The sequence below is a fragment of the Thalassophryne amazonica genome, chromosome 12 (genome assembly GCF_902500255.1).
Source record: "Thalassophryne amazonica chromosome 12, fThaAma1.1, whole genome shotgun sequence".
In the NCBI taxonomy this organism is placed as follows: Eukaryota; Metazoa; Chordata; class Actinopteri; order Batrachoidiformes; family Batrachoididae; genus Thalassophryne; species Thalassophryne amazonica.
In genome coordinates this window covers 96,501,236-96,525,005 of record NC_047114.1, presented here as the reverse complement: position 1 = coordinate 96,525,005, position 23,770 = coordinate 96,501,236, and the positions used below count along the sequence as shown (strand labels likewise).

At 41.6% G+C, this 23,770-nt stretch overlaps 1 protein-coding gene across 1 annotated transcript in view; it reads right to left on the bottom strand.

The window, feature by feature from the left end:
- The window catches only part of LOC117521318 (partitioning defective 3 homolog), a 497,351-nt gene that overhangs the window by 404,827 nt on the left and 68,754 nt on the right, over window positions 1-23,770 (bottom strand). Inside the window, exon 2 of the mRNA XM_034182632.1 lies at window positions 14,147-14,248. Within this exon, the coding sequence (XP_034038523.1) occupies window positions 14,147-14,248 (102 nt within the window). The remainder of the gene's footprint in view (window positions 1-14,146; window positions 14,249-23,770) is intronic.

The window sequence follows — 23,770 nt, the reverse complement described above, 5'->3', positions numbered from 1 at the left end:
TCCACTGCATGTGGCCCAAACAAGAACCAGAACCAGATCAGTATTGTTTCTACCGGTTTAAGTCTCACCCAAGTTTACGAACAATCAGCTCTGAACTAACACAACCCTTCACCCAGAGTGCGTGACCAACAAAGACCAAAACGAAAACAAAAAGAGAAGAAGAAGAAAGAAAAATAAGAACAGAAACCACAACAGGATTCCTGGCTAATGGAAAATCTGCAGTGCCAAAACGTTTACGGCTGCAGCAGTGGAAAACGCAAGACACGGGGAAAAGATAAGACTCATGCAACCCTATAAACGAGGTTAAATCTACTCCTCTAACTGGGTTACGTGACGGGTGAATCCAGAAATATTAACTATCGGTGCAGTTAGTCTCAGTGCTTTATGAGGGGGGAGTACACGATATTTATTTTATAATTTATTTAGGAGAATAGATTTTTAAAGCCCAAATTACTGGCTGGTGGAACTGTAGTACCACATTCATTCAGCAGAGGGCAGGGTGAAATTGTGCTTTGTGTGATGTCACCTCTGTTTCAAACAGACAAGATAAAAATAACAACAAAAATCATAATCATAGTGAAATTTCTCCAGAAATCAAACTGAGCACTGACTAACAGGATGTCAGGCAGAGAGCACAAAAATTAATTAAGTTAAGAAGTTTATATTTGTATGTTTAAAGATTGAGATGCACCAACTGTCAAACCTGAGCCGAGGCCGGATGTTGGAGGTGCAGCACGCTCTCCGATCAGAACCACCCACTGCCACAGCGAGGTGCAAAACACCGTTGAATGTTCACTTCCAGCATGAAAAACATTCATCCAAGATAGAACACTTCAACTATTTTTTACCACTTTATGCAGCAAAGTCTGGGGTTAAAGTGGCAGAGGCAGGCAGGCAGGCAGTTTAGACAAGAAAAGTGTCTCAATTATTTAGTTTCCTCAAAATCTCCAATGTGGACGCGTACATTTAAAAATATTTATGATATCAAGACTTCCGAAGTCAATTATTTCACTTTTCTCCAAAGTCTCATCTTACAAAAGCAAACATTGCAATGTACTGTCATAGTACACACACACACACACACACTTTAATCTCTTAGTCACCCATGCACACACAAATCTACAAATACAAATAATGACAATATCAACATGCAGTCATGTTAAAAGCTGTTGCTCCTCAGTAATGTGCAGGTTTGAGATCTGTGGCAGTGGTGGAGGTGGTGGTGGGGGGTTCTGACAAAGTCCAGCAGTGTGTTCAGAAATAACGCAGTAACACTTGCAGAAGGCCGCTACAGTAAAGACGATCTTATATCATGTTGACATAGTTCTTCCTCCCAAAACCACAAGTTTAAATTTTGTGGTCTCTGCATGAACAGCATCATCTCACGCGTGCACTCAGGAAACCAAACGAGTATCGATCAACACGTGCAGCCACTTCAGCGGTTTTCTTGTTGTCGGCTGAAACAGACGGCACTGGGTCTTTTTAAGCACCAGTCACACAGCACTAACGAAGGACAACGAAGCCGAAACGAAATAAGAAATCCTGACTTACGTTGCCTTTGGGAGACATCGTTTAACCATCATCCAGCTTCGTTCCTGCAGCTGGCGCTTTGTCAGAATTTTCAAACTGTTGAAAAATGTGAACGAATGCCAACAACAACCTCAATTCATCTGTATTCCGTTTCGCTTTCTGTCTTGATGGTTCCTCGTCGTTTACGTAGTTCCTGTACAGTCTCAAAATTTTAAAACTTGAAAGGGGAAATACATAACATTTTACCTTAATTTTACAGTTTGAGAAATTAACAGTGAAAATTGACCAGATTTGCACAGTGCCCCTTTAAATAATTCTGACTAGCATCTTCAACTCCATTAAAAAAAATGTCATTGCCTGGTTTTACACAAAGAAAGGCATTTAACTTGCTGTTACAATACTGTAAACCTTTTCAAGTCAATATTAGCTGTTTCTAATTTGTTTAAACAGCTGTAACTCCTCAAAACAGTATTAAATTGGACTTAAATTGACAAATGTGACAAGAGAGTGGGATTATAAGTGGATCTGAAGCCCATGTTTGACCAAAACCAGCATCTCAAGATCAGAATTTGTTATGGGTCTTTTATTATTACCATTATTATTATTATTATTATTATTCCATCCATCCATCCATTTTCTTCCGCTTTATCCGGACTCGGGTCACGGGGGCAGCAGCTCAAGCAAAGCCACCCAGACCTCCCGATCCACACACACCTCCCCCAGCTCCTCCGGGGGAACCCCAAGGCGTTCCCAAGCCAGCCGAGAGATGTAGTCCCTCCAGCGTGTCCTGGGTCTTCCCTGGGGCCTCCTCCCAATGGGACGTGCCCGGAACACCTCTCCAGCAAGGCTTCCAGGGGGCATCTGGAAAAGATGCCCGAGCCACCTCAACTGACTCCTTTCGACGTGGAGGAGCAGCGGCTCGACTCCGAGCTCCTCCAGAGTGACCGAGCTCCTCACCCTATCTCGAAGGGAGCGCCCAGCCACCCTGCGGAGGAAACTCATCTCTGCCCCTTGTACTCGCGATCTCGTTCTTTCGGTCATGAGCCAAATCTCATGACCTTAGGTGAGGATCGGAACGTAGATTGACCAGTAAATCGAGAGCTTTGCCCCCATACTCAGCTCTCTCTTCACCACGACGGTCCGATACAGCGACCGCATCACTGCAGATGCTGCACCGATCCGTCTATCGATCTCACGCTCCATCCGTCCCTCACTCGTGAACAAGACCCCAAGATACTTAAACTCCTCCACTTGAGGCAAGGACACTCCACCGACCTGAAGAGGGCAAAGCACCTTTTTCCGGTTGAGAACCATGGCCTCGGATTTGGAGGTGCTGATTTTCATCCCGGACGCTTCACACTCGGCTGCAATCCGCCCCAGTGCACACTGAAGGTCCTGATTTGACAAAGCCAACAGAACCACATCATCCGCAAACAGCAGAGACGAGATTCTGTGGTTCCCAAACCAGACCCCCTCTACACCCTGGCTGCGCCTAGAAATTCTGTCCATAAAAATAATGAACAGAACCGGTGACAAAGGGCAGCCCTGGCGGAGGCCAACGTGCACTGGAAACAGGTTTGACTTACTACCGGCAATGCGAACCAAGCTCCTGCTGTGGTCGTACAGGGACTGGATAGCCCTTAGCAAAGGACCCCGAACCCCATAGTCCTGGAGCACTCCCCTCAGGGTGCTCCGAGGGACACGGTCGAACGCCTTCTCCAGATCCACAAAGCACATGTGGACTGGTTGGGCGAACTCCCATGAACCCTCGAGCACCCGATGGAGCGTGTAGAGCTGGTCCAGTGTGCCGCGACCAGGACGAAAACCACCCTGCTCCTCCTGAATCTGAGGTTCGACTATCGGTCGAATTCTCCTCTCCAGTACTCTGGAATAGACCTTACCGGGGAGGCTGAGGAGTGTGATCCCCTATAGTTGGAACACACCCTCCGGTCCCCCTTCTTAAACAGAGGGACCACCACCCCGGTCTGCCAATCCAGAGGCACTGTCCCCGATCGCCACGTGATGCTGCAGAGGTGTGTCAGCCAAGACAGCCCCACAACATCCAGAGACTTAAGGTACTCACGACGGACTTCATCCACCCCAGGAGCCTTGCCACCGAGGAGCTTTCTAACCACCTCGGTGACTTCGGCCTGGGTGATGGATGAGTCCGCCTCTGAGTCCCCAGTCTCTGCTTCCTCTTCGGAAGACGTGATGATGGGATTGAGGAGATCCTCGAAGTATTCCTTCCTTCCAGGAAGGAAGGAATTATTATCATCATCATCATAATTCCTATTTTACCTCTTTTTTTCCATTTTAATAATGAAACCATGCATTATTGATTCCTGATCGGTTGTAGAAAATGTCAATCAATGTACCTTTTCTTTTCGGAGACAGAGTTTGACATCATGACAAATAAGTTTTTCCGCCCCAATGTGGAACCGCAGAAAACATTAATTTGGAAGAACTGATAACACCCGAGACAAAAGATTCACATCATTTTCATTTCACACCCCAAATCATTAGTTTCCATCCAAAACAATTTACTCTTGTTTCTCAGCAACGGAGACGAGGAATAAGAAACTCCTGTAGTAAGAACATAGTTTAATGAGGCCCCATTTAGAACCACAGCTGAGATATTCCACTTTTACAAAGCACATATCATTTGCATCCACATGTGGAACAACAGACAGTCAAGTGGCTGCAGGAAGACAAACAGACGAGTACAGGAGGCTGATGATCTTTTTTGAAGAAACTCCTTGGGCTTATTTAACTTCCTGGTCCTTTCCTTCCTGTCTGTCTGTCTGCCTGCTTGTCATCAAAGTTTCTACAAGCATCTATATTCAGCTCACAGCAGAATGTCATCTGCAGCACAAGCACACACACACACACACACACAAAAACATAAAGACACAATTCAGAATAAGAACTCAACAGTATCCAGTTTAAGAGCCAATTTTTTTAAGGATCAGGCGGGCTGTGATTCAAGCCGACTCAGATTTCAACTAAACATGGCTCAGAGATGGAACCTACCAAGAAACAAACTTTCCCAATATTTTTTGACCGAAAACCAAATGGTGACCTTGCCAGGGGTCATCAAATTTCAAGGCAAAAATACGCAAAAACTGATATTTCATTAAATTCCCATCTTGTAACATTCAGCACCAACAAGTCCCCAAGCCAGTTTAATTCTCAAATGACTTATGGAGGCAAATGTTTTCATCTTACATACATATTTGGTTGGGAGACTGATGGCGCTGAATATAGGGGGCACTCAAAGTCTGGTCATTTTGCAAAACTGGCTGTATTTAAAGGCCCATAACCCTCTGCACCATCAAGACCACAACCAGATTTCAACATTATCAACAAATATAGGACCTACTCCATCAAATGCAACTGAAAAAACAGGGGGCGCCAAAGTACTCGACTTGCCCAATTTTGAGGAAGTTTAGTGCCACCTGCTGGCCCGTGACATCAGCCTTTTTTTTTTTCTTTTTTTTTTTTTTTTCTTTTTTTTTACAAAATTTGCAGGAGTAGATAAACTAACATCTCTACTTTATATAACAGTTTGCAGAATTTTGGGGACTCCTCTTATACTGGTTTGATACCCCATTACCATATTAAGGTTCCAGTCCACAGCAGAGAACCGTGTCATTAGATGTCCCACAAAAAAAGGCACGTTAATGACGGACGAATAAAGACTGTCCATGTGAAGCGGTGGATGATTCTCGCAGAAAAAGAGTCCTGTTTAGAGACTTTAATCAGTAGAAAATGTGAGTCACGACTGACATCTTTAAATGGCTTTGAGATATAGGTTGATGAATAAATTGTGGACTCGATGCTTCTACATCAGAACCAGCGGCTCCACAATCGATGTAGAGAAATGATTATTTTCCCGTTACACACCCTGAAAAACAACGTAATGGCCCAACTGCAGTGTAATTTTTTCCTTAGAACAGCGTAACAGATGTTACGCTGTTCTAATACTGGTGATAACCCTGAAACATTGGGAAAATATTTATTTAGTTTACTATTGATTACCTTTAATTTATTTTATTTTATTTTATTTGTAAATGTCTAAATGAAAAAATGGAAAAAGAAAAGGGAAAAAAAAATCACTTGAAATGGGTTATATGTATATGCTTAAACATATATGAAACGGTATAGGAGTATGTGTACATGTATAGATATATTCAAATCTCTATGGTGTTAAAGATATGAAGATGTGGGTGTATTTATAATATTTTGTTCATGTGTGTTTTGACGTGTCTGGAATAAATTAACCTGAAGGGCACTCACAGTGTGTGAGGGGCGTCACAGTTCAGCACGAGTTGGGTTTTTGAAGATTCTTCAGATCTTTATGGAGTATCTTTAATCTGTGAGCAGCAGAGACACTGAGAAAAAGTGCAGATGTGAAACCTTCTTTTTCCATTAACATTTATGGATTGATTACATCTGTTGTCACTGGCATTTAGATGAGTTTACTATGCAGCGGCGCATTAAGGGTTTTGTTTTTTTTAGTGACGTGAGGAGCCAGTCTCCCTTTAATAGTTTGTCCTTTTTAAGTTTGTTTTGTGTAAATGATGGGATCAGATCAAACCTCACTCTGTACAGACATAAAATCACTGTACGCGGTGTTGGTATTCAGCGGCTGGTTCAGTCGTGAAATTTTTACATTAATTTATATAAACCGTCAGCTTTTGTCACAAACGGGTGCCGCTGTCTGTCTAAACTCAAATGCGGCCTGATTTTATCTGGGATTTAAGACTTTTTAACACCAGCTGGAATGAAATTTAAAACCAACATTACAAAAAAAACGTGCAAATAAATGTCAGGTGTTCGGCTGTAATCAGCAAAAACGAAGAAAACGTCTTGCACTTGTGTCACTTCCTTCATACCATGGCGCTGTGCCTCGTAACAGCTGACGTGCTACTTCACACCCAGGACTACTTCAGAGGATAAGCCCTGCCCCCTCACACCCTGTGTGTACACCCCAGCAAAAAGGAGTTAGCCGTGACCCAAATCTACCTGTGCCGCACGTTCAAGTGATCCTGTGATGTCGTTTTGACTCATTCGACATTCTAACCCTAAAAGTCGCTGTATCTGTCACACCCTGAAACCACACTGGCCAAGACGCTGACGGCTGCAGCTGTGTGACACGACCTGACCACACACACGCAGGAATGTGGCGTTGCAGCGCCTCACGGGTCATCCTTCAGGCTCCTGAAACGAGCCGGTCACCCAACACCCGCTGTAGGACCAGACGCGTGTCCGGCGGCCACCGAGGGAATAACAGCCGGCACCAACAATCAGCATGTGTCGATCAGCTAAATCACAAATACCGTCGACTCAACACCGATAAAGTTAATTTCCCCGTCAGGGCTGAGTCAGGACTCGAGCCGCAGCCCCAAAACAAATAAGTAAACAAATACATAAAACTGAGGGAGAAGTAAGAAAGTGAGAGGGATGAAAGAAGAGAAAAAATATTTTCTAAGCACAAAAATGGACTGTTTTCATCCCCTGGTGGGTAATATATATACTGTCCTACAGAGAGACACACACACACACACACACACACACACACACACACACACACACACACACACATCACTGTAAAGCTGCAGCTTACACATGTACTCCAGACAAATGATCCACGTACGCGCAGCCTTGTATTCCTGAGTAAGCTAATAAAAGTCTCGCAGTGTGATGAGTCGGTCTTTAAAAAGCTCCTGTGGAATGACAGCGATGACTCACAGCTGCCGCTAGTCTTTAAGGGGGAACACGAGCAAAGTACAGTTTGGTAGCAGACGTGTGCAAATTTTAACAGGCAACATGAAGCAAAGTATAGTGTAGCCGGGGAGCGTCAGACCACCGAGGACATTTGATGAATCCTGTGTGCATATATATATATATATATATGTGTGTGTGTGTGTGTGTGTATGTATAACACCTAAATAGATCCTTGATAATTTGTCCCATTTGTAATTTTGGTTCCATACAATCTGCACCATCGCACGTTGCAACCAACTTAATGTAAAAACACACCATATTGCGTTTGCGTGCATGCAACAATCAAGCACTGATGGACTGCGTGCTCACACTAGCACACTCACAACCTTTGACATGGCGAGGGCACTTAATTTAAAAAAAACATGGCAGGATTTGTTTTGTGACAGACGACCATTTGACACGGCTCACTCTTGTAACAGATTGCATTTATGTATGTGTGTTTTTGTGTGCTGCCTCTTGGCCATGACACTCTTATAAAAAATTTTTTAATTTCAATGAGTTTTTTTTAAGTCCTGGTTAAATAAAGGTTTGAACCAATGAATGAAACACATACATACACACACACACACACAACAAATCCAGTGTGCCGTAAACCATCTGGAGCTTTTTGACTGAGAATAAATTTGGACTGGATTGCTATTTAAAGTTCATGTTGGACTGTTTGGAACCTCTTGACCTCAAAGGACCAGTGACACACACAAAAATGCAAGTCCCTTTTCTCTTGTTTATAAATTAATAAAATATCAAATGACAAGGATCTATTTCAGGTGTTATATAAAACAAATAATGAATGTTTTTTTAACTCTTGCAAACATTTATTTGTATTTATTTATATATATATATATATATATATATATATATATATATACACACACGCACACACACATACAAAGCCCCCCCCCCCCCTCCACACACACACACACACACACACACACAGGACTTGCTCAATGGTTTTGAAGTTTTTCACCTCAGAGTAATTTTTCCTTAAAGAAACAACAATAAAAGGACAGTTGTAAAAGTCCATCAAGTAAAAACATCCTCTGAAGCCTGAAGGCTTCAGTGTCAAGAGTCGTTTGTAGATTTGTGTCAGTGAGGTTGATGAGCTGTCATGTTAGAAACACAAACATGCCCTGCTGCAGAACAAGCACTGCTGCAAGAAAAAAAGATAACACAACAACGGGTCAGAAAGAAAATACACACACGCATACACACCTGGATTCCCATTAAAAACTACACTATAAAATCTCTCTTCAGCTGAATCCAGCAGCATCGAGGGCAGAGGCAACATTATTCAGACCCTTAAAAAACAAAGTCTGGCTTGAAGACTCGTGGTGAGGGTTCAAAGTTCACCACAACCTGGACTGAATGCCTTCAGACCCTCCAGTAACGATACCCCTAAAAACAGACTCATCATTAATGCCCATAATCTACGTAAATTACCGTAATTACGCCCTGGGATCAAGAAAATACTGTTGAATAAACTGTGTACTCTTCTGTCCTCCAAATAAACAGGGTTTAATATCTTCAACCAGCCTGGGAGGGTTAGTTTAAATTACCAAACGACCCAACCCAAACCAGATAAGACTGAAAAATGCAGCTCTTCTAGTTTTCTGCTGAAAAGGACCCTGTGTAGATATATTTAACGAAAACCAACAAACTCCAACACACTCTGCAGACACACAGCTTTTACACACTCATACAACAGCTGTCAATCAAGAACAGCTCCCGCCCCCTTCCTTCCACAGCTGACTGGAGGGGGGAAGGTTTTAACCAGAGATGGAGGATGAATCAGACCGTGAAGAATGAGGAGGTCTGATTTCAAGTTCAGCGTCTCACAGCGGTGGAACCTCCTCGATTGAGTCTATAAAGATACTGCAGAAAATTTGTCAGCCACCTTTTTGTGAGCTGATCTCTGTAGTTTTCTCAGAAACTAGCAAAATAAACACAGCCAGGGGAGTAATGAAGTTGTAGCATTACGTCATGTAGCGACTATTGTGTGGTCAGTGTGCTGATCGCCAAACAGGAATATCTAATGTCACAAATACAAGATTACAGTTTTACTACAAAATACAAACTGGGCAGCAGGCAGACGAACACATACTGTCAGATTAGAAAGAAACACCCTTTTCTTCACACCAAATGGCTGAACTAGCTTGCTGGCTAAGTTACCCTATTTTGGGGGCACTAATTGGGATAACTAGCTTGCTGGCTAAGTTACCCTATTTTGGGGGCACTAATTGGGCTAACTAGCTTGCTGGCTAAGTTACCCTATTTTGGGGGCACTAATTGGACTAACTAGCTTGTGGCTTAGTCACCCTATTTTGGGGGCACTAATTGGGCTAACTAGCTTGCTGGCTAAGTTACCCTATTTTGGGGGCACTAATTGGGCTAACTAGCTTGTGGCTTAGTCACCCTATTTTGGGGGTACTAATTGCGCTAACTAGCTTGTGGCTTAGTCACCCTATTTTGGGGGCACTAATTGGGCTCACTAGCTTGTGGCTTAGTCACCCTATTTTGGGGGTACTAATTGCGCTAACTAGCTTGTGGCTTAGTCACCCTATTTTGGGGGCACTAATTGGGCTCACTAGCTTGTGGCTTAGTCACCCTATTTTAGGGGCACTAATTGGACTAACTAGCTTGTGGCTTAGTCACCCTATTTTGGGGGCACTAATTGGACTAACTAGCTTGTGGCTTAGTCACCCTATTTTGGGGGCACTAATTGGGCTCACTAGCTTGTGGCATAGTCACCCTATTTTGGGGGTACTAATTGCGCTAACTAGCTTGCTGGCTAAGTTACCCTATTTTGGGGGCACTAATTGGGCTCACTAGCTTGCTGGCTAAGTTACCCTATTTTGGGGGCACTAATTGGACTAACTAGCTTGTGGCTTAGTCACCCTATTTTGGGGGCACTAATTGGACTAACTAGCTTGTGGCTTAGTCACCCTATTTTGGGGGCACTAATTGGGCTCACTAGCTTGTGGCATAGTCACCCTATTTTGGGGGTACTAATTGCGCTAACTAGCTTGCTGGCTAAGTTACCCTATTTTGGGGGCACTAATTGGGCTCACTAGCTTGCTGGCTAAGTTACCCTATTTTGGGGGCACTAATTGGGCTCACTAGCTTGTGGCTTAGTCACCCTATTTTGGGGGTACTAATTGCGCTAACTAGCTTGTGGCTTAGTCACCCTATTTTGGGGGCACTAATTGGGCTCACTAGCTTGTGGCTTAGTCACCCTATTTTAGGGGCACTAATTGGACTAACTAGCTTGTGGCTTAGTCACCCTATTTTGGGGGCACTAATTGGACTAACTAGCTTGTGGCTTAGTCACCCTATTTTGGGGGCACTAATTGGGCTCACTAGCTTGTGGCATAGTCACCCTATTTTGGGGGCACTAATTGAGCTAACTAGCTTGTGGCTTAGTCACCCTATTTTGGGGGCACTAATTGAGCTCACTAGCTTGTGGCGTAGTCACCCTATTTGGGGGGCACTAATTGGACTAACTAGCTTGTGGCTTAGTCACCCTATTTTGGGGGCACTAATTGGGCTCACTAGCTTGTGGCATAGTCACCCTATTTTGGGGGCACTAATTGAGCTAACTAGCTTGTGGCTTAGTCACCCTATTTTGGGGGCACTAATTGAGCTCACTAGCTTGTGGCGTAGTCACCCTATTTTGGGGGCACTAATTGGACTAACTAGCTTGTGGCTTAGTCACCCTATTTTGGGGGCACTAATTGGGCTCACTAGCTTGTGGCGTAGTCACCCTATTTTGGGGGCACTAATTGGACTAACTAGCTTGCTGGCAAAGTCATCCTTTCTTCCCCTTGCAGTAACTGAGCCAAGTAACTTGTTAGCTAAGTCACTACCAACCAAGCTTAAATAAAAGGTAATATTGTACTTGTTGTGTTCTGCAGGGCTGTGAAATGAAAATTGTGAAATCTGAGGAAAATTCGCAGAGGGCCTGGGTGCCTAGGAGTCGGGGTCTAGGGCCTTGTGGGGCCCCAGAAACCAAGTTAAATTTTCATCTACTGATACATTTTTAAAATCTCCTGGAAGAACAAATCTCAAAAAAAATTAGTGCATATTTAAATAATTCTGGATTCAACCATCAATGATGATGTTGAAATAACAGAATATGATGTGGAAGTAGGACCTGGTATGATTTTCCTTTTAATTGTAAACCAAATTATGCATTAACTCAGAACAATTAAATTACATGAAATTCATGAAGACTGAAAAGACTGTTAAACCATGTCAAAAACCACAGCTATAGCTTGTAGAATATTTTAAAAATCAGGGTAAAATATCAATAACTTACAATAAAAAGCCACACATTCTTGTGTAAATTCCTGTAAATCCACTCAAAGTCACAATGTCTTTTTTCCCATGAAAAAAGTCTACATAAGTAAAAACTAATTTACATTCTTGTGTAAATTCCTGTAAATCCACTCAAAGTCACAATGTATTTTTTCCCATGAAAAAAGTCTACATAAGTAAAAACTAATTTACATTCTTGTGTAAATTCATGTAGCCTAAATTCATTCAAAGCCACAATGTCTTTTTTTTTTTCAATGAAAGAAAGTCTAGATTAATAAAAGGAAAAAAAGGCACATAATATTTTCTGAAATTCTGTTTGAACAGCACAATGTTTATTTCTCAGAGAGCGAGAAAAAAAAAAATTCTTACCAGTTCGCTTTCAGATGTGTTGATGAAGCCAGCAACCATTCCATGGATTCTTGTCCTTATCACACTTTTTCAAACAGTCTTTCACGCCATCTTCGCTCTGTCTGATGTCGCTCCATGACACAGACATGCTGCAAAGTTCTTCTTTTAAAAACCTGAAAGTTCTAAAAGTTTGCGATGTCCACACGCTACTTTTAGCTAAGCTTCGCACAGGAGTCACAGTGTCACCGCAGCAACCAACCAGCCCCGCTTTACGACAACTGTCGTAACAGCCAGGCTTCAAGCGGCTTTTATTCTCCTCGAAACTCCGCGGATCCGAGGAAACTGATTTGTATATGTAACACACAGATCAGTGTCTGCGGACTTATAAAACTTGCATGATGTCGTAAAAAAAGCACGCTTTGCGATAAGCATTTTAAAAACTCAGTAACGATCATGATTAAAGAGTACAACGCTAACACCTCTGCCCCCCTCCCCATGATGAAATCTGTGGAATCCGTGGAGTTTTCACAGCCCTGGTTCTGGACAATCGGTCTGGCTCCTGTTTTGTTTTTCTCACCTCCTTCCTGTGTTCCTCTGCCAGTGGAGCTGATTATCACCAACACTTGTGGCTGCAGCAAACCTGTATCAAATCAGCAGTGCCTCCTTAAGCCTCAGCTGAACAGAAAGACGTTGCCAGATTATTCCGTTCCATGGAGTGCTAATACTGGTCTCCAGTGTTATACAAGTATACATGTAGTTTTTTCTAGCCCTTTGAGTGAATTCAAATTTTGTATTTGTTTTTGTGCAGTCCACAGCCACCATCAGTTCCATTGGCCCACCTTGTTTTCCAGCACCTGCGGCCTATCGTCCAGTGTCTCCATCATTCGCAGTATTACGCAGTTTTTCTCAGTTCCTGGTACTGCCATAACGGTACTACTCAGTCTCTTCCTAAAACTGACTGCAAACTAATGTGTTTGTAGAATATTTTGTTTGCGGAATTTTGAAATTGGATTACGTGATTTAGCTAGTCAGCATGAACAACACCGTAGCTCTCGGACTTTTAATTCCATGCGCTCAAACATCTACAGTCTTAAAGTAAATGCTTGCAGATGTCAAGTGATGGTCCCGGATCTGAACGGTGAGATTTGGATACGGAGAGCTCACATACTTTCTCTGTGTAACTCCCAGCCACCCATAAACAGGCAAAGAGTAGATGTCTATGCATGACCTGGGCGGAACAAATGAAGCCCAAACATAACCTCATCTCAAGAGTTACCAAGCAAGCTAATGCTAACATATGCTAACGCTAACAGGTGTTTAATAACAGGTTGCTTGTGTGCAAGAATTAAAAGTGATGAACAGCTTATTGCCTCAGTTACTGTGGAGTAAGAGTGAAGTAAATACAAATTAAGTAACATAAAACTCTGACTCAACAGAAATACTGGAGCACAGACTTCTTAAATGGTTGGTTTGTAGAATTAGCCACACAGCAAGCCACATTACCTCAAATATTAGCAATAAAATGCTCAGACAGGAGAGACACAGTTGCTCAACCGCACACAGCCATCAATCAAAGCAACCATGCCCTTAATTATTCACAACTTTATGGGTTCAAATATCTTAAAACTGTTGTGTTACTGAAGTAAATAAATCACTCAGTCCGACTAAACACTATACAATGCTAATTGGAGCTTTTGTGCATTAATAAGTAAAATATTCAAATTGAGCTGCGGCAACAATGAGAAAATGTAACTCAGGTAACTGGCAAACCCAAAATTCTGCAAATGTTAATCTGTTCTTGAAGAAAAAGGAAAGCACCTCAACATTACTTAAGTGCTAACATTCCACCGGACTCATCGCCGACACATCGAACGGATGATTCAGTGCCATGAGTAATCAACAGATCACCGGTTTACTAGGAAAACTCTGACTGGAAGGAAGAAAAAAAGAAATAAAAAAAAATACACTAATGCTAATTAGAAACTGCAGATGGTGTTCATAATATGATGTTTAGAAAGAAAAAAAAACCAACAACCTTTAACAAGAATCACTTTAAAAGAGGTTCCAAACATACAGATTGAAATTAACAGCAATGACGCACAAGTGAAACAATAATGCCCACAAAAGGTTCTGCAAAAGGTTCCATTATCCCGAAGCTGTGACTTACCCTGTCTTTATCGTCGGCCACGTCACAGAGCACGTCATCCAGGTCGAGGATGCCGCCGTCGCTGTGCTCCACCCGGTGAACCTGCAGCCAGTAGCTGGCATCCTGACGGACACAAGAGAGCAGAAATTAACCAAATTAACCACCAAAGTTAACTCATTTAACACACACAGATTAAAATAAAAAGGCATTCAACCACAGATTTGAAATGACAAAAGCACCCACGCCACAGTGATCAACCTTTTGTGAACCACGATTACAGTCTGACTAGTATGAGCAAAAATAAAGATCTAATACTAGTGGTAACAGTTCATAGTTGATCCATGATCCGTACGGACTGCTCCACAACAGACAACCAGCACAGCGCAGTTTTGGATCCAACCACAGAAAGAATCTCTCTTAATATTAAGTCCATTGTCTCGTCACTGTGCAGCCGTGAGCACACTGAACCGAGCGTCATGCTCGAAGCATGTGCGCAGGCAAGCTGGATGAAAGGCCAGTGTTCCTGTTTTTTTTTTGTTTTTTTTCCAAGCATCTGATCACCAGGACTACAGATCTGAATGAATTCTGTCCAGTGGGCAGGATTCATGTATTCATCCCAAAAGAGTTATAAATAAAATTATGATTGTTACCTTCTCACCAGACAATGTGGACATTCTCATCTCTTGTTTAAAATAATAAAAGTGGTAACTCAGATCAGTTTTGTGTTTTGTTCCTTTTTTGTAGCTTTTCATGGTTTTGGCAAAGGACCTTTTTATTCACTGGTACGGTTCATATTGCAATTCAATACAACAATTAATTTTTTAAATATGTCAAAATTGGACACCTCGTTTTCATTCACAAAATAAAATTCCATATTTTCATTGTTCAAGTTATTTCTAAAAATAGAAAGAAAAGGAGCAGTTGTCTTTGTTTTGCTTCTTTTTTTTTTACAGATATGAAAAATTGGACTCTTGACTGACATAAGTGGGTATAGAAAATGAATGAATGAATGAATGATCAATCCGAAAAACAATCCAATCTGTAGCTTAAAAACCGTATCAGATCCGAACTGAGGCCTTTGTGATCTGTTACACACCTACATATTACTCTTGAACTTACCAAAAATTGATCTTTTTCTTTGTATCTTGTCAGAAAACATTTCAAAATTACAGGAAAATTGGCATTAAATTTAGGCATAGTCAGGTTGAATATGAAGGCTGAATGATTTTTTTTTTTTAAGCACTAAAGTAGAAGTAAACACAGTACTTTTCAAAATGCTTATTTCGAGGAAAAATGCAAAGTTGTGATTACTGATGAATCTCTTGTCGCCGACTGAACGGTACCCCCGAAAAATCAGTCCGCCTTTTGCATCTGCGCATGCGTCATCAGCCGCGGTTCACGGATTAAAACCTTGTTGACAGATAACTAAAGCTTTTGTACAACAATCATTTCCACATAAATTGAGCATTATTTCCTTATAAAAGGCGGAGGAAGCGATCAGAGCACCGCAGCTAAATGAGCTGCTAGCTGATTCGTTCACTGCGCATCAGTCATTTCAAAGCATCAGGGAATTTCCGAGAGTTTCTGCTTAGAACAGCCTCATTTCTGCTTAAAACTGACTTTAGAATGATTTAAGAGGTTTTACCTTTATCTCCTGATGGTTAAAAATCCCATTAATCCATTTGATTGCTTTGGGTGAAAAGACTCCGTCTCAGATGTGCTGCTGTGGTCCGAAATGACGCATGCGCAGATGCAAAAGGCGGACCGATTTTTCGGGGCGGACCATTCGGTCTGTGACACCCTTAAAGTTTAACCTGTACATTATTTATTATTATACACAAATGTTGCAGGGGAATCAAAAGCCACATTTTCATAGAATAATGTTAGTAATGTTTTCAAATCTACTGTTTTGTCTGAGTCCAAAACATAATACAGCTTTTTAAAGTCACATCAGATAAGCTAGAATCAAAAATAAACTATTTTATTTGATGCATTATTTAATCAATCAATGATTAACAAACACAAAACTGTTTTTCACTTTTACAAACAGCTAACAGCATTAAAAGTTTTTTTTTTATTATTATAACTAAAGCCACGTCTGCGTGTAAAACAGAGGCTTCAAACAGAGAGATAAAAAGAACACTCTCATTAAATCATCTGCCATTCTTCAGGCACGCCGCTGAAGAATCCGCGCCTAAGGCTAATCACAGCCACAACGACTATAATTTGATGCAGGTTCTTGTCAAGCAGTTTGTCATATCAAAACACAACCAAAGGTCAACACGATTAGTGAGGAGATAAAGAGCGTGTGAGAAAAGAGTCAAAGCAAAATGTTTGAAATGAACAAAAAAGAAAGCAAACGGCGTGTGTGCTCGTGCACCGTGCAAAGACTGCAGCCTTCACATAGCTAATGCACCTTCAACGTTTTCCCCCCACTACTAAATGTCATTTATTAATAAAACACTTCATTCGGGTGTTTATTTTATGCTTCAGCACCAGAGGGCACTGCACAATGGTACTACAATTTATATAAGCAGTATTTAGTACATAAATGCATCAATACTGTAATACACGTCAATGATTAGCGGTCTAATGGTACGTGTGGTACTGAGTTGAGAAATAATCGTTGTGGCAATCCCTCGGTGGCAAGGAAGGCAGTCTCCTGATTGATTCCCAGAGGGGATAACCTGTCCACTAAGGCAATGACTGGTGCGGACAACTGTTAGAGAGATCTTAGTCTGATCGATTCCACGATCCGGCTGAACTTTGGATACTGCAAAATTGTCAAAAGGTTCAACATCGTCAAGATCAAAGACCCCGAAACAAAAGTAGCATTTCAACAGTGCCAGATGAAAGAACTCTCCATGAAGGACTCCATCCCGGCTCAAGACCGCCATAACAACACCCTGAAATCCAAGATCTTGATGACAGAAATGACAGCAGAGGCTTCACTGATGCCACCAAAGCATTCTACGACACCTCCATCCAAGGACAAACACCTCTTCGAAGCAAGAATGGCATAAGCTTGCTGAAGACCAAAGATGACATCAATCAATCAATCAACTTTTTTCTTATATAGCGCCAAATCACAACAAACAGTTGCCCCAAGGCGCTCCATATTGTAAGGCAAGGCCATACATCAGTGCTCGATGGACCAAACACTTTGAAGAGTACTTGAACACCAAACCAATTGTTGAGGAAGAGGAAGCGCTCAGCCATTTAGCAAGACAAGACATTGTTAAATAACCCCAACTCTCAAACCAACTCTCACCACCCTAAAAGGCATTAAAAACAAGAAAGCACCTGGTGAGGACAACGTTCCTGTTGAGGTCTTTAACGAAGGAGGTCCCTTTTAACAGCACCAACTCAAGTCTGGACTCAAAAAGAAATACCAGCAGACCACAAAGACTCCAGCGCAAAGGAGACAAGTCTGACTGCAGAAACTATCATGGAATCTCTTTACTGTCTACCGCAGGAAAGAAAGCTTCTTGCACCGATTGTGAACAACCACCGCAGAAAAAAAAAAAAAAAAAAAAAAAAAAAAACAATCTTCCTGAAACCCAACGCAAATGCAAACAAATCTGTTAATCCTCATTATGTGTACTTTTTAATTTGGCGAGCTATGAGATGTTTATTGTTTGATTTATTATCTACACAAGCTGCCTGGGACTCTGTTACGAGTGCAGGGAGAAGTAAAATTAAATCTGCCTCCCAAAGAATGTGAATGTTTCTTTCATCACAGGAGCCACAATCATAAACGAGAATTACAGCTGCCGGGTAATTATACAAAAATCATCTTTACGTGCACAAAACACAGAGTACAAACAGTGTAAAGGTTTCTCATTATATAACCAGAGTCAAGACATGCATGTGGCATTTGTAGCTGTGAAGTGTTTGGCTCCAGTGTCGGCCCGAGGGCGATGTATCATTAAGCTCTCGTACAGTTCCAGCCCAGTGCAACGCTTCACTTCAGCAGACGTATGTGCAGCTGCACCGCTGCAAATGGCACGAGACGCATTATAGCACGCCGTAATAACAGTGCTGCTGTGTTTATCCCAGAAAGTGCCGCTACAGTCATGGTTCAACTACACGACAGAAAAAACTGAAGCCTTTGGAAGAGCTACAATAAACGAGCAGGGAGCCAAAGCAATCAAAAGGACAAGCAGAGGTGAAGTAGTGTCGAAAAGTGTGGAAATAAAGGATAAAAAAAAAAAAAAAACAGTCTGATACCCATGCATAACAGTGCAGGGAGGAGACAATTGAGGGAAGCCACCCAAACTCCAACAACAACAACCTTGAAGGAGTAACAGGTTAGTGTGACCATGACAGAGACGGTGCACGGTCACATCACCGCCCTACACAGCTTCATGGTGGAGTGGCTCCACTGTGGTGGTGGTGTACAAGCACAAACACTGTTTCACTGTCCAAATACTTATGGACCTGCCTGCATGAGAAGTGTTGCAAATTTGAGGTAGGGAGCAAAAAAAAAAGCAACAAGCATCAGAGATGACTAGAGGCTGAAGGAGCGCCACCCACAGCATTCTAAATGATCCTAATAAGTATTCCTGCATTGCATTGTGTCATTTGCACTTAATGACAAAGCGAAAGCTCGAGAATAAACTCTTAACGTACTTAGAGACAAAAGCAGCTGAGAGGAAAACAGAGAATCTCAGTATTTGCTGCATGTTTTGTGCCGTCAGCTGTATTAAAGCGGGTGTCAGATCGCTCTGACGGATGTGATGTTTGCGGCTGCCTTGTTCACTTTCTGTGGATCTCGTCAAAGAGCTTGTGGACTCAAACTGGTGTACCTCAGGGTTCAAGTCGGAATTTACATCCACACGCAAGTGAAAACACACTAAGTGCATCCACATCCAGAAACATTGAGTCAAACAGACACTTACCACTTTTTTAAGGATTAAAGACAATCGGGGGGGTGCACACTGTGGAAAGACCGCCACTCTATAACAGGGCAATATTATTAATATACACCGTATCCACACGCTAGAACACCCCCAGCTGAGCATCACCTCCCTTTCTGAAGAAATTTGTTTAAAGGCCAAGTTTATTAAACGGCCACTAGAGCTGCAAGATAAACCATTTAAGCATCACGATCGCAACGTGCACATGTGCAATAATCACATCACAGAACTTGCGCTGTGACATATTTAAATTAAGCATGCATGTTCACACTGCCAAGTGATAAGGGCAAAAATCCGCTTTTGCTTTTCGTGTCTAACCAACAAAATATGTTGAAGACATTGAATCTACTCGATGTGCACCTTCTCCCTCGCTGCACGTAGCCGAATGGACAACAGTGATCCAGAAAAATAATTAATTCTCACAATGTTTTTCTCATCTCTTCCACGTCTTTCCTGTGATGGTGTCATCAAAGTGCTTTGTTAGTGAAATCAAAGTTTATGTTGAAATGTGCTCTTATTTTGAAAAATCTTGCACAAGAAAACAGGAATTGTTCCAGGACAATGGCTAGCTTTGGGAAGGTTAAGACGGAATTGTGCTGTGACTTAACCTTGACTGGGTCAGGACAAAACAACCATCTGGAAAATTCTTGTCTGATGTCTGCACAAAGTGTTGTGGCAGATAATGAATGAGTGAATAAATAAATAAATAAAACTCTGCAAATAATTTTATTTTTCCGCTACGCCACAACAATGGATGTGCAGAAACGGAAGCGTCACTCTGGACATCACTGCCGCATTCAGACACTCCTACCACCCCTTTTTCCAGGCTTCTCATTGGCCAACATGGCTATTTACATCACCACCTGTTACTGCAACATGCCGTTGGCAGCGCCCGACAACCTGTTTTGCCTCAGAATTGAGATGTATGAAATGTGTAAAACAGCAACAATGAGAAAGTGATGTAGCGATGGAAGGCATGTGTGGGACGGTGTGCGTCTGCCAGGTTCATGGTGTAAATATAGTTCACAGTAAAGATCACGGTGGCACACCTGACACCAAATAACAGTTATAGTACGACAGGGACAGAAAACATCACAAACCAACACAAACCAGGGGGCTGTGATGTGGCCAACTTCATTGAAAATACTACACACACACACACTTTACCGCATCATCTGCCACTGCAAAGACAGATAATAAAAATTCTAAAGACTTTGACAAAGATATCTGAAACAGACACTGTGAGTTGGACCTCAGTGACTGAGACGGTGGCCTCACTCAGATTCCCATGATGCCAGTCTGACATGCCCTCATGTAAAGACAAATAACCCAAAGACAGATTTGGATTCAGTTCAAAGACAGCGTGTCACACTCCAGTCTGGAAGCAGGCCAAAGCCAACCCGCCGGCTGCAGGGGAAGACCACCACTAATTAGGTTAGTAACAGCCGAGCGGTGTTCCTGAGGCACTTACTGCATCAATAGTCCCGCAAGAAACCATGAGCCCAAGCACAGGGACGTCTGTGCATCATGTTCAGAGTTTAACATCTAAAAATATGAGTCACTCAAGAACAGCGCAAAACGAAAACTGAAACACGCACGTTGGAAGTCATTCAGCGCATGAAACTTAAAGTTACAACATTCATAGAATGATAACGCTGATAAAAATGTACGTATGTATGAAAATATCAACGTGTTAAGTTGCATAAAATAAATTCTTGGGTTCTACCAACTTCTAGTCATGACTGTGTTCTTTTTATAGAGATTCAAGACTTACAGATGTTGTGAAAAATGAGCCCACTTTAAGTAAAAGATTTCCTAAAAGGAGTGTCACAGATCACTAAAGCTTTTTATGCCACAGATTGACTCGTTTCTGGGATCAAAAAAATAACAACTTAAGTTATGACAATAGCTAACGTTTGCCTGAATGAAAACCAGGGGTCCAGTGTTTTACAGAACATTTCAAAATAAAATACTGAATATTTGTATTACATTGCAATATGAAGAGTTTCAGCGAATTAAAAAAACAACAACAGTTGTCAAAATCATGAAAAGTACAAAAATAAAGAGGAAATGAGCAAAACTGATCTGAGTTTATACCTTTAAAGAGTTATTTACTGCCATGAGAACATGATTCAGGGTTCACCCCAGAAATGTTTAGTATTTCCATGCTGTTGGCAACTATCACCCGAGGCAGCGAGCAACGCTTCCACTTGGGGTCCTATCAGAAGTCCAAAGAAAAAATGAAAATCTTTTAGTCCTGTTTCTGGTCTGACTGTGCTGAACTGTTGATTGGTGAAATTAATCTAAAATGTTTGTATTTCATTGACACACTGTATGTGACGAATGTGCAATAAACTTATTTGAAAGAAAAAGAATGTACAGACAACTGAGAATGTGGGAGATTACACACTTTTTCCAGACACATTTCCCTGCATTATTTTCAACTTGAAAAGTTTGACTTCCCAAGTCACAATATCGCCAGGCAGGGGGGCATTCAATTCAAAGTCCTTGTGATTCAGGTTTTGACACCCCTCTATGTTATTATTAAAAAAATGGTTCAGCCTTCCACCCAGAAAAAATAAAATTTAAGTACTAATGATGAACTTTTAAAGTAAGAAATAATTAAATTTGATACTGAAACTAATTTACACAGACTAAAAAGAACTTATCCCTTCCTTCTTGCAAGAAGAATGGAAAAATAACCCCAAAATTACCCTTTAGATCTAAAAAATAAACCAAAAACATTCCGGTTAGTAACACAACATCAAAGTATTCATGATTGTAAGTCTCTTGGTACAGATGCAATAATTAGTGGTTGTTGATGTTTTTTTTTACTAATTATCCCTCTCGCTCCACAAATAAGTAGATACATTTCTGGAAAACGTCTTTGCATTTCTCAGTGTGTGTTGTACATTTTAGGTAAAGCAGAAACATCCCGATGGCTGACGGACAGAGTGAAACAAATGCTGCTACATCCGATAACGAAGCTTCTGAGTTTTCATTCGAGTAGTAGTGACTCGGATTTACAGAGGATGTACAGAGTAGGTGACACACTTCACTCAAACTCTTAATTTTTTCTGTCTGTCTGATTGATTTTGGATCCTAACGTGTGCTGATTCTGCTGTCTAGGTCACAGGATGCCATTTTACTGCCGCCGAGAACGTACACGCAGCATGTCTCCACAATGCTGTTTTTACAGGCTGCCTGGACAAGCACATGGATTTCTTACATTGGAAAAAAGTCGGAAGATGTTATTTTCAGGAGATAATGGACTTTCTATCTAACATGCCAGAATTGTGAGAGAGTCCGAGAAACCGGCTGACAATCCGTGCATGAGAACTTTTTTGGTGGAGCGGACTTTACATATTTAATCTTGGAATTCATTCTACAAGTTGGGTGAGTGCCCTGTTCAGTTTTTTTCCCTTCTGTATTTTATTCTCCTCAGTGGAGCTGGTAAGTTTTAGTTTTATTTTACTTTGAGAGAGGCTGTGTTGATGTGTGCATGTCTGTTCTGTAATGGCACAGCATGCACTGCACTCGCACAACACACCACGCACGTAGACCTCCCAGCTGTTTTTACAGTGTCTGATTACACAGATCTATTTCTTAGATTTTTCATAGTTATATCAATGGCAACACTTATAAGCGCGCACAAAGAGGAGACTCTAGCAGTCTGTTTCTAACAGGCTGCATTCATGATAAACATGTACGCACACTTAGTCTTCTCAGTGGAGAACAGCTACTCCTTTTACCATGACTGCATCAAAATGAACAGTTATTGCTTAAAATGAGTCATCATACCATGACCTCACACCTATAAAACTTTGCAATTAATCTGTGGCTCTGTTCTTAACATTAGCAGCTACATTCCATTCCATCATGCATTGGGACATTTCCTCAATGTTACATAAATGCTGTCAGAAACACTAGGAAATGTTAACAGTTTCTGTGCGATGTCCTTTAAAACAGAGGAACGGAAATAATGCACACCACTATCCATCACTAAAATCTCAAAAAATGAAAGTGTGTCTCTATACTTCAAGGAATTCCATTCCTGTTCTGCAGTTTTCTTCATAAAAGCCTCCCTGTTCCCCATCACAGGGGCTGCAGCATTATTGTTAGCCTCCGATCTGATCGATCCCACAACAGAGTGTCGATCAAGTTGGTTGTGCACCGGCCTCCGTTATACTTGGTGCCGGCGTGCCCCCCTGCACAGACCGTCGATCGCAGCACCCCACACATTGGATGTTTTTCTGGGTGCCCATCTATGGCTACATGGGTTTTGGTCACCGCCAACATGACACAAAAACTTCAGAGATAACCCTCTGATCATCAGCCTTTGTGTAATGCTTCTGTTTTGTCATGGTTTATGTTGTCTGGATGTAAACAGGATAAAATAAAGACCTTTTGCAAAATTTCCCCACAAAAATGGGTTTTGCGTGCAGTCAGATTCCCACCAAGTCTTGCGCTAAATCCTGTGATTGCACAAAGACGTCTGGTGAATGGTGTGGAATTTCAGCCAGCTCTGCTGTGCATGCTCAATTCAGTGGAATCAGACAAAATCAGTTAAAACCGATCTTGGTTTGAAGGTCAACATGGTTCAAGCTGCACTACTTTATTTAGTCTTAAAAACTACAAACAGTAAGTCAATAATAATAACAATAATAATGTCAATATTGGATTATTAAGTAACTTTTTTCAAAGTAGTATAAAGTGTCTTCAAAAT